We start from the raw sequence: 12,581 nt of genomic DNA on the forward strand, positions 1-12,581 counted from the left end.
TCACAAAACATTTTGTACTTAATTACGAGTATGTTCTTCGCTAGTATCATTTGGCTTTGCGCACGCTTTTCGCGTTCGTTCAAAATGCGTAACAACGCTTTACTAAAATAGTTTGCCAGATTTAATTCAGTAACAGAGCTGAGTCAAGTATGAAATGGTCGAGGGTCGATGTTTTGTCAAGAGCACACGCACACGGATCCGTGCCGTGAACCATTAGTGCACGTAATCGAACTTAAACTATCGTGAGACATATTTCAAAATATTTAGATCAGTACGGTTTCACTCACTATTATTTTGCACGACGTACAACCGCCGCGGACACTCGTGCCTGAGGAAGGATTCCCAAAGAATCCGAAACATTTCGCCAAAAGCGACTAAAAATAATAGTGAGTGAAACCGTACTGATCTAAATATTAGTGCACGTTGCACGTATTTCTATATAATTATTAACTTTCCGCTGCTTTCCTAATGGTGGATTTTCCTCGCATATTCCGATCTTTCACGGGAATCATGTTGATTTTACTCTTATTGAGTTCCTTTAGGTGATGGCTATGTAGAACAGGAGGGTTGATTCTGATTTAACAATTTGTTATCTTATCTTATCGTATCTTATCTTATCTTATCTTATCTTATCTTATCTTATCTTATCTTATCTTATCTTACCTTATCTTATCTTATCTTATATTATAGTTTCGGGGGCCCTTACGGATACACTTTGACCCATAGGGATCTTTTGTGCAGTTACCCCCTAGGAAAGATCCGTCCGCTACTCAAGAGCTTTCCCCACCATCTCCATATGCCGGATGATGGACCTTATGGGTAGCTTTATGAATTCCTTTGGTACCAGGTAGCCTGTTCCAAAGTCCTTCATTCTTTGTCTGGCGAGGGCGTTTGTTAAGATTTTGTTTTGACACAACCTTCACGCCGATTGATGTGCGGTGTGCGCTTAATACTAAAGGATTTGCCACACTGAACTGGATGCGTTCTGCGGTCAGCGGTCAGGTCAAACTTCAACTTCAAAGGTTGCTGTCAATGTAACAACATAATGCGGGTTTGACCTGACCGCTGACCGCAGAACGCATTCAGTGTGGCAAATCCTTAAATCAGTATTGACCTCTTGAAGTATTCCAGCTGATACGTAGTCAGGGATCAGTCATGTTGGTTAGGAACCCTATGCGCTGCGTTGTGAGTTGTGAATATTCACAATTCTCATATATGTGGTCTGATTCTGACAGTCATACAGTTATACGTCTCAATAGCCTCCGCTAAAGCCATTAGGCTCATTGCTTTCGCCGACAATGAATATTTCTTTGTTGCGAGTAACAGTACCTTACGCTACCTGTATAATATTGCCAGTCAGGAATCTTAGCACGGTACGCTTATCACCATGCCTGTCACGTTCTAACAAGTATGTGAGTGCGAAAGTGACGGACTTAGTGATAGGGGAAACCATGCTGCGCGGGCTGATAACAGTTATGTCGCATACGCACATTCTTACGTAGTACCTACAGGTTATTATAATGGTGGAACAAGAGTTCCTACTCAGGTATTCAGTTGTGCGGTCTAGCCTACATTTCCGCATTATTGCTGGGGCAATGTCTGTGTGAGTGATTCTGTATAATACTTATCTATATTGTGACGTTTATTCTGTAAGTTTTACTTGTGAATAAAAAAGCAGTTATATTTATCGATATAGAATTTTGTACATTCTCCAGACGAACCTATTGTGTAGTGATAAATCAATTTGGGGCTGTCAATAAAACAGCATGTTTTAATTAAAGCAATTATATTGAACAGTAACACGATAACGAAATGAATAAATTTATTGTAAGTAGTTAACAATATAAATGCAGTTCGTAAAAGTAATAATGTATAAAGTTTTTATGAGTATTATGCTTAAGTCTTCATAAACATAACAAGCTGCCGGACGCACCATGGTAGGTACATATTCAACACGCTTAGCATCCTTTATTTACTATTTGATTTCATTTTAATGCACAATAAAAATAAATACAAATAGCTGATTTGATGCCTTAAGGCAAAACAGAAAATTTCTGAAGTGGCAGTGACAATTTTTTTTTCAGATAACATTGTATTTTCTATACTAGACAACATTATTCATAGAAATAATGTTGAACCTATAATATAAGCAGAAGTCACTTTTCAAGAGTTACATGCGTTTATAAAATGACTTACAAATTGTTACAGAAGCATATAATTTCCAACGGTTGAGGCAACCTTGCATTTGGAAACTCGATTTTTTAAATCTACAATACAATACAATACTCTTTATTGCACACCTCACATAGTATACAATAAATGTACAGTAACGTAAACAAAGACAATTGGATAGAGGTAACAACAGGCGATCAACCTTACAACAATACTTCGTTTTTAACAAATATGTTACCTGTGTAATGTAATGTTAGAAACGCGAAGAAAGCCCACCGCTGCGACTGTCAGCATGACTAGCAAGCGCATCGCCCCGCTGCTGTACTACATTAACCGCAGCATAGGGAAGAGAAGCATTGACCGTTGCGCCGACTAGAGGCTGGAGCGAAGGCGGCGCCGCCGATTCTAATGCTAGCACGCCGCCTGGTAACACGCCGACGCGAGCGCGTTCTATCGCCAGGCCGAGCTCGTCGCCCGCGCTGGTTGCTAGCGAGGCAGCTGCTTGCGCTAGCGCGCTTGATGATTCAGCCCCAAGGATATAGCGAGTACCTGCATACGTGACAACACATTATGAGTAGGATAGCGTAATATTGACATATTTTTGGGATAATTAATAAATGTTGATAATTTAAGTTGCATTCCTCGGGCAAAATAGCATAGATACATTTAACTGTTTAGTATTAAGGTCTTAAAACTAGTTTCACGTCTCCCCTGTGGACATGGACTTACTTGCCTAAAGTGAACGGCTAGGTATTCTTCTTTTCTATTATTCTATGTGATATTGTCTATTACCTATTCAAGCTGACAATTATAGTCAACACAGGAGAGTGACCACTTGTATTTTAAAATGACCCATTCGAATCAACTTTCTACTATTACAATCGTGTGGGAAACTACGGCACACTAACCACAGACGTTCTCGTTGAGTAAGATGGCAGGTGCAAGATCAATCGGTGCAGCGGGTGAATCTCGAGCGTTGGCAGCGCTGCCCTCGCCGTCCGTGCCATCCACGCCCCAGGGTGGCAACGAGCCGAACGGCACTGACAGCCCGCTATATTCACAGAACAATATGTCAAAGGTGAGATTAATTTATAGCTATTATCTTCTAATGTTACAGTCAGTAGGTTGGCGACCATGCTGCGGAAAGCATGGTTGAATATTATAGGAGTAAGTAAGGCTGCATTGGATCCATTATTAAACCTGAAAGTAAAAATTACAACTTGCAACTTTCAAAAGGAGTAACACAGATTTATATGTTTCCATAGTTCATCTTTAGCCTTACATTGTATTATTTCTAGTGGGTAGTGGGCGGTGGTAAGTTAAACAACTTTTTTATTGTATAGTTTGATAGGTACCTAACATCAATAATTGATAAGATGAGCAATTTTATAGGTTCAAACAGCACGGGTTCAAATACCATTAAAGTGAATACGTACGTGACAAGTGCAATGTAGGTGTCAACGGAATCTACCACAGCCAGGCCAGTTGCCACACCGCCGGCCGGCGATATTTCATCGTGCGCCTCATTCACAAGAGCAGCAACTACCCTGTATACATTTGTTTCTTATAGAAAAAAAAAACAATACTGATAATACCAACGGATAAACGATTATTTTGGTTAGAATTTAGTTTTTATTAATATCTACATAGTAAACACGATGTTTACTTCCTTCTTCCTTCTTCCTCGCGTTATCCCGGCATTTTACCACGGCTCCTGGGAGCCTGGGGTCCGCTTGACAACTAATCCTAAGAATCGACGTAGGCACTATAGTTTTTACGAAAGCGACTGCCATCTGACCTTTCAACCCAGAGGGGGAACTAACTAGGCCTTGTTAGGATCAGTCCGGTTTCCTCACGATGTTTTCCTTCACCGAAAAGCGACTGGTAAATATCAAAATAAGATATAATACCTACACCATAAACTACCTTTATTGTAATACGTTACGCTATGTTATAAAATACCTACATACTACATTGTTGAGCTTATGCATTTTAATTTAATTATTTTGCTAATATACACAGATACAATATTGGTCATGTCAGTTTACATTTTATACATTAATCGTTGAATTCGTTGACCCTAAATACACTTACGAAAAGAAAAATGCTCAGTGGGAACTAGACGAAGGGTCGAATGCACCAATCCAATTGCCATCGTTAAAACGTTAGCTAAATTTTATTATATGTCAAGTTTCATACTTCACTGCTAAGTGCCGGTGATCAGCCCGTCAATCGTGGTTGATTGAACTGGCCCTAAAAGATTCCTTGCGACGTAGAGTTGAGAGTTGTATTGTATGTATACTAAAAAAAGATTGGGTAAATGATGGGACACTTTTCATGGGACAAAAAGGCAAATGTCGCCAACCTGCGTTCGGCCTCATCAACATCGAAGGGTATCTCGATCGCCGCGACGAGTGCTCTCGCCGCCGATGCAGCGCCAGCGCCGCCGGCGAATAATCTCCAGCCGCCAGGTACAGCGGCCAGCGCCGACGAAAACCTCACCGCGTTTGCGTCTTTGGACCACATCTCCGTTAGCTCTGTGTATAGATTTTGTAATTTGTAAATATATGTTTGTTGATCACTAATATGGTATATCAGAACAAAATTTTATTTCTAAAATATATATGAAAGTTGGACTTGGTGATAAGTATTTTAGTTAATTGGTTTGTTTATTAGATACTTATTTGTATTTTTCAAATCGTATCCATGTGATTACAGCTATTTGATTAAATTAAGTTAACATCAAATCGCGACCGTCATGCTTTCTGACGTTATTGTTGATGAAAGCTGTAGCGATATTATACGATCATTCGCGCTTACCTACTAATAAAATATGTATGTCATTCCCATTACGGAACAATGGTATTCCGGACTTTTGGGAGGCGTGGAAGGAGCTGAAGCCCACGCGTAGAGGCCCTTGTGACACTTTTATGAAATGTAAGGGGTACACCGAGTGGACGCTACCCTTGCCCGTGTCATGGGACGCACGCATACGCAGCATCCACCAGGGTGTAAGGACTATTTGAGAGTTGATGGAATCTAAAATGAAGGCTATTGCGTGAAAGCGATAGACTAAATACTGGGCTCTGGGATATAAAACCGGACGCCTGCCTAATAAAATGGTATACAATTTCTAATAAAATTATTACTACCTACTAATAATAAATGCATTAAGTGCGCCGTAACATAAAATATCGAGTGCGCACTAGATGCACTATGATTCGTATCAAGATTGTATCATAACAATATCAAATCTAGTAAAAGCATTAAATTGACACTCGACCTCCTGTTTGTTAGTGATGTACCTGCACTAGTGTTGCGCTGCAGCGTCTCAAGATAGTCGGCGTAGGCGGAGTCGGCGCGCACGCCTTTCACGAGCCAACCGGCGCGGCCGGCATCGCTTGCCGCTGTCGCCAATCCTCTTGAAACTGTGTAACCACCTCTGTTAACAACAATACAGTATTCTTATTTCATACCTAAAAATTGTATAAGAGCTTAAGCATGCTGTTAACTATTGTAGACAACCGGGCGGACCTTAATACCGCGGGCCGCGGGCCGCGGGCGACAGTTTATTCCAAAGACGGTTGTATTAATTTAAGAGGGGTGATTTCAAATTGGCATGAATTTTATACTGTCATTGGAAACCTGATGCATTTAAGCATGTATAAAAGACATGGACATTTCCATTTTCGAAGCGTGGGAAGAGATTCAACGCATTACCTGTCAATTTGTTTATTAAGTTTATGAGATCTGTCAATCTTCTGAGAGTTTGTTGTAAGTAGGTGTTTATTTATATTTATAGGACTTTATTTGTTTATTAAATTTAAACTGAAATAAATGTCATATACGAAGGAAAAAATTACCAAAGCCTCCAGTGTCCAGAGCTGGAATCGAACCAGCGTCCCCCGTTTACCGGCCAGGTGCCTGAACCGCTCGGCTATCCGGTCACGGTAGCATGGTTAAATAGTAGTGTGTCTACTTGAAAAGACACAAATTAAAATATTTTAATAGAAAATAATTTAATTTGTTCTTAGAATATTAAATTTATTCACATGAAAGATATCTCCAGCATCCATGTTAACAATGTTCACTTACTTACTGAATGAATGGACTAAAATAACTCGCGGTCCAACCTCATATTGTCTAGAACTGTAGATAAAACAACTAAACCTATTCGGAAATTTTGAAAGTTCCATGGGCACATTCGCATAAAACATGCGTTGACATAAACTTTTGGTTTCCAAGTCAATAGATCCCTATTACATTTTAATACTCCTTAATTATTACGTTTAATCTAATAAATTCTCGAAAGTAAAACTTTTCAAAAATTTGCTAGTGACACATTCACAACTACAACTATCGCATTTTTTTTTGTAATTTCTTGTTTTTTTTTTATATAACGAAACAAAAAGAAAATTTTCAATTTCGGTATTTAATTATTGTAAAAATCGGTACGATATTCCAGTATTTCGGGATTCCGGAATGCCGGTATTCAAATCTTATGCGTCATAACATACCGCTTCCTCTGTTCCCGACCGAACCCATGGTTCTCTTGTTCGAGCTGTAGTCTGTAATATTATTTGACAGTTCAGCAAATGGGGCGGATTTAGGAAGACAAGCGAGTATATTTAGCAACTGTCAATCAAACAACGATAAAAAATTGTAAACTAACGCTTTTGTATCGAGTGACTGTGCGGCGCCAGTTGGCATCCAACCAAAGACTATCTTCTCGCATCGTTATGATCTAATGTAATTAAAATTGGCGATATATTGATAGTTTAATGGTGCTAATTAAGAGTTTAATGGTGCAAAGTGAGATAATACCACTGAAATTGATGGTAATGACATTTTCACACTCTGTCACTGCAACATCTGTACAGAGTTAAGGCCAGTCCAGACGGGACAATTATTCGTCCAATCTAATTTAGTCAAATTAATCTAGTGGTGTGGATACAAAAATTAAATTGAAGGTCATTGACTCGCCGATTCCACAATCAAATTGTGTAAGTATTAAGGACGCTAGATGAGACTAAAGACATTTTTTTATGATCAAATTGTCATACAATTGATCATACAAGATAAAATCTAGCAAAATTAAATTCAGTGCCACAAGTCTACTAAGATGGACAAGTCTCGCAAAAACGCAACCAAAACGGAATATAACCTTTGAGCCTATGACTACTCTGAAAAGAGTGTAAGAGGAAGGAAAAGAAGTAATGACTATGCTCTAGCTCTTACGAATATTTTACGCGATTAAGTCCCGCCGTTGTGAATAATAAAGAGTAAAAATCGTGAAAGTTTAAATCAGTGAATTGTATAATTACCAATTAGAATGGAATTATTTGTTGAAGAATAAGGACAATGGCGTCGCCGTCGCTGCCGTTCAAGAAATATCCATTCCAATTTCAAAAAGTAGTATGTCACAAGAAATGAAAAAGAAAAAAAAAACCGGCCAAGTGCGAGTCGGACTCGCGCACCGAGGGTTCCGTACTTTTTAGTATTTGTTGTTATAATAGCGGCAACAGAAATACATCATCTGTGAAAATTTCAACTGTCTAGCTATCACGGTTCATGAGATATAGCCTGGTGACAGACAGACAGACTGACGGACAGACGGACAGCGAAGACTTAGTAATAGGGTACCGTTTTTACCCTTTGGGTACGGAACCCTAAAAACACACACACTTTTACATTTCCGCGTCAATTTGATGATTTGTTTTAGTTTTAGTCTTTGTTATAGTTTTAGTCTTTAGTTCGTTCTGGTGTTGGTTTTTTCTGTAACTTTCGTTATAAATATATTTAAAAAAGGCGGTAATTAATATTTTGTTTGTCTTAATTTTCTGTTTAATAATGTTTGTATTTTTATGTAAATGTAAATTTTATTTGTGTGTCGTTGCCATTATTTTTAGATTAAGCCAGGTCCCCACAGAATAGACCTGTACCGCTGGCTATATTTTGACCCCTAGGTTATAAAAATAATAAAGTCAATTCTGTTTTCGCTTATGAATACTTTGTTAAGATGTAAATCTTACATTTTGTTTTGTGTCATATATATAATTTGCTTTTCTAGTAATTTGTTATTTTGTGGTAATTATTTTTTATTTTAAATTATTTTGGAGAAAAAAATATTCGAGAGAAAACATGTAACTGTTTTGCATTTAGGATAGTGTTTTTAGTGTGAAAACATAGTTTGTGTCAATTACGTCCACTGCAATCTGATACTATGTCATAATATTCTAAATGACACAAAAAAAAATTAGAGTTAAAAAAAATTACTTAGGTCGAATTTAATCGTTTAAATAGGTCCATTAAATGATTTTGTGTCTTATTAAGGCATAGCTTCATAAGATATTTGATGATTTTGTTGTAACAGGCTGTCACCGTTACAAAAGAATATTAAAGATATTAGAGTTTACATCTTATTAATTTGAAATGCGGGATAAATAAGATGTATGAATTTGTGTCACTTGCATCCACTGCATAAACAAATATTACAAAAATATTATTTGCGTTCAAACGAAGCTAGCGGGCGGTCTGAATGGGCAACGGAGGCCGTGCAGGGTGGGGCCGCGGCGTGACCTTGCCGTACGCAACGCAAGTTTACTTCGCCTGTGCGCCAAATTAACGCAACTTATTCAAAGAAGTTACGCAAACAACACAACAACAAGCAACAAGCAAGCAAAGAATGCGTCGAATTATCTTTTACCTATTTAAAACTCATAGATATTGTACAATGTCACCATTATGCAAAAGAACTGTAAGTACATGTTTGATTTGCGAGCGAGCTGGCAACATTGCGCAGGGAAATCTTAAAAATATCGCGTTTACGTGAACGCCACATACATTTGTGACAGTGATAGGGAAAAGGTACCACTAAAGTAAAATTTGGTTATTAATACCCTGACTTTCTTTCATTCTTTGATAAAAAAAAATTGCTATTTATGCAACAAGTGCGGAAATCATCTTTACGCACGTGTATCATACAATGTTTTACTATGCATTGTGCGAGTAAATAAAAAAACATATCATGGCAAATAAGTTTAATTATTAAAAGGAGTGTTTTAAATCGACACGAGTTGCGAATTACCTATTCGCACGTGTATCGTACGTTTTACAGTACATATGGAGGGCCATATGTTGTAAGTTTAAAGGGTTAAACTTTCGACATATGCACGGTAAGTGCTCTTTTCCGTACTAGTGCGAGAAAGTAGCACCATATGTACTGTAAAAAAAAATTGAAAACAAAAAGCACTAGTGCGGAAAAGCAGTACTTTCCGCACGATATGGCTCCGTAGGAAACGCACTTTTCGAGCACATGCATTGTAAAAAAATATATAGGACTGTATCTCCTAAACCATGCGTCGTAGCGCAAAAATAATAAAATTTTCGTTCCCCTTTATGTAACCCAAAAGTAATACATGAAAAATACAATGAAAAAAAAGAAACAAAATCTTTATAGGGCTGTATCTCCTAAACCGTGCGTCGTAGCGCAAAAATAAACGTTTCGGTCCCGTTTATGTAACCATTAATTTATATTTAAAAAAAACGCAATAAAAAAAAACTAAAAAAAAACTTTACAGGGCTGTATCTCCTAAACCGTCGTAGCGCAAAAATAATCAAATTTTCGTTCCCCTTTATGGAACCCCAAACTAATATACAAAAAACTCAATGAAAAAAAAAAGACAAAAAAAAATCTTTATAGGGCTGCATCTCCTAAATCGTGCATCGTAGCGCAAAAATAATCAATTTTTCGTTCCCCTTTAAGAAACCCTTAATTAATACTTAAAAAAAAAAAAAAAAAAATCTTTATAGGGCTGCATCTCCTAAACCGTGCATCGTAGCACAAAAATAATCAAATTTTCGTTCCCCTTAAGAAACCCTTAATTAAAACTTAAAAAAAAACCAGGAAAAAAACTTTATAGAGCTATTATAGCTATATATATATAGATATAATATCTCCTAAACCGTGCGTGGTGGCGCAAAAATAATAAAAGTTTCGTTCCCCTTTATGCAACCCATAATTTATATTTAAAAAAAAACGCAATAAAAATTAAAAAAAATCATTATAGGGCTGTATCTCTTAAACCATGCGTCGTAGCGCAAAAATAATAAAAATTTCGTTCCCCTTTATGAAGCCCCAAAGTAATATACTAAAATCACACTGAAAAAAAAGAAAAAAATAACAAAAAAACTTTATAGGGCTGTATTTCCTACACCGTGCATCGTAGCGCAAAAATAATTTAAAAAAACCCCTTTAAGAAACCCCTAATTAAGATTGAAAAACGCAAAAAAGAAAAAGAGGAAAAAAAATCATTTTAGGGCTGTATCTCCTAAACCGTGCGTCGTAGCGCAAAAATAATAAAATTTTCGTTCCCCTTTACGGAACTCCAAAGTAATATACAAAAAACACAATAAATAAAAAAACAAAAAAAACTTTATAGGGCTGTATCTCCTAAACCGTCGTAGCGCAAAAATAATCAAATTTTCGTTCCCCTTTGTGGAACCCCAAACTAATATACAAAAAACACAATGAAAAAAAAAAACAAAAAAAAATCTTTATAGGGCTGCATCTCCTAAATCGTGCATCGTAGCGCAAAAATAATCAATTTTTCGTTCCCCTTTAAGAAACCCTTAATTAATACTTAAAAAAAAAACAAAAAAAAAAAACAGGAAAAATCTTTATAGAGCTATATCTCCTAAACCGTGCGTGGTAGCGCAAAAATAACAAAATGTTCGTTCCCCTTTACGGAACCCCAAAATAATATACAAAAAACACAATGAAAAAAAAAACAACAAAAAAAATCTTTATAGGTCTGCATCTCCTAAACCGTGCATCGTAGCACAAAAATAATCAAATTTTCGTTCCCCTTTAAGAAACCCTTAATTAAAACTTTAAAAAAAACCAGGAAAAAAACTTTATAGAGCTATTATAGCTATATATATAGATATAATATCTCCTAAACCGTGCGTGGTGGCGCAAAAATAATTTAAAAAAAAACCCCTTTAAGAAACCCGTAATTAATACTTAAAAAAAAACAGGAAAAAAATCTTTATAGAGCTGTATCTCCTAAACCGTGCGTGGTACCGCAAAAACAATAAAATTTTCGTTCCCCTTTATGCAACCCATAATTTATATTAAAAAAAAAACGCAAAATTAAAAAAAAAATCTTTATAGGGCTGTATCTCCTAAACCATGCGTCGTAGCGCAAAAATAATAAAATTTTCGTTCCCCTTTATGCAACCCATAATTTATATTTTAAAAAAAAACGCAAAATTTAAAAAAAAAATCATTATAGGGCTGTATTTCTTAAACCATGCGTCGTAGCGCAAAAATAATTTTAAAAAAACCCCTTTAAGAAACCCGTAATTAATACTTAAAAAAAAAAACAAAAAAAACCAGGAAAAAACTTTATAGAGCTGTATCTCCTAAACCGTGCGTGGTACCGCAAAAACAATAAAATTTTCGTTCCCCTTTATGCAACCCATAATTTATATTTAAAAAAACGCAAAATTTAAAAAAAAAATCTATAGCGTGTATCTCCTAAACCATGCGTCGTAGCGCAAAAATAATAAAATTTTCGTTCCCCTTTATGAAGCCCCAAAATAATATACAAAAACACAAGAAAAAGAAAGAAAAAAATAATAACAAAAAAACTTTGTAGGGCTGTATCTCCTAAACCGTGCATCGTAGCGCAAAAATAATCAATATCCGTTCCCCTTTAAGAAGCCCCTAATTAAGATTTAAAAACGCAAAAAAGAAAAAGAGAAAAAAATCATTTTAGGGCTGTATCTCCTAAACCGTGCGTCGTAGCGCAAAAATAATAAAATTTTCGTTCCCTATTATGAAACCCCAAAGTAATAACAAAAAACGCAATGACAAAAAAAAGAAAAAAAAAACAACAAAAAAAACTTTAGGGATGTATCTCCTAAACCGTGCATGGTAGCGAAAAATAATCAAATTTTCGTTCCCCTTAAGAAGCCCTTAATTAAGATTTAAAAACGTAAAAAAGAAAAAGAAAAAAATCTATATAGGGCTGTATCTCCTAAACCGTGCGTCGTAGCGCAAAAATAATCAACTTTTCGGTCCCCTTTATGTAACCATTAATTTATACAAAAAAAACGCAAAAAAAGAGTTTTTTTTATAGGGCTTGATCTCCTAAACCATGCGTCGTAGCGCAAAAATAATTAAATTTTCGTTCCCCTTTATTCAACCCTTAATTTATATTTAATAAAAAAACGCTTTCACTAAACTGCTGTAACTCGGAAACTTAGAATCCACAAAGGGGACTTTACCAAATTATGACACATATTAAAGCCTGACCAGTAATATATGATCATTGTCAAGAGGGCGCTGTTCATTCTCACGTATAGGGTGACAGTTCAGTATAGTATGAAAAAATATTGTATTT

The 12,581-nt window shown here is 36.3% G+C and overlaps 1 protein-coding gene across 1 annotated transcript in view; it reads right to left on the reverse strand.

Moving 5' to 3' along the window:
* Nucleotides 1–1,859: 1,859 nt before the first annotated feature.
* Nucleotides 1,860–12,581, reverse strand: part of LOC134740824 (uncharacterized) — a 49,472-nt gene continuing 38,750 nt past the window's right edge. The window contains exons 6-10 of the mRNA XM_063673466.1: nt 5,478–5,614; nt 4,538–4,709; nt 3,609–3,719; nt 3,081–3,223; nt 1,860–2,721 (exon numbers count right to left, since the gene is read on the reverse strand). Coding sequence (XP_063529536.1) covers nt 2,426–2,721; nt 3,081–3,223; nt 3,609–3,719; nt 4,538–4,709; nt 5,478–5,614 — 859 coding nt within the window. The 3' untranslated portion in view covers nt 1,860–2,425. The remainder of the gene's footprint in view (nt 2,722–3,080; nt 3,224–3,608; nt 3,720–4,537; nt 4,710–5,477; nt 5,615–12,581) is intronic.

Source organism: Cydia strobilella, chromosome 4 (genome assembly GCF_947568885.1).
Source record: "Cydia strobilella chromosome 4, ilCydStro3.1, whole genome shotgun sequence".
NCBI lineage: Eukaryota > Metazoa > Arthropoda > Insecta > Lepidoptera > Tortricidae > Cydia > Cydia strobilella.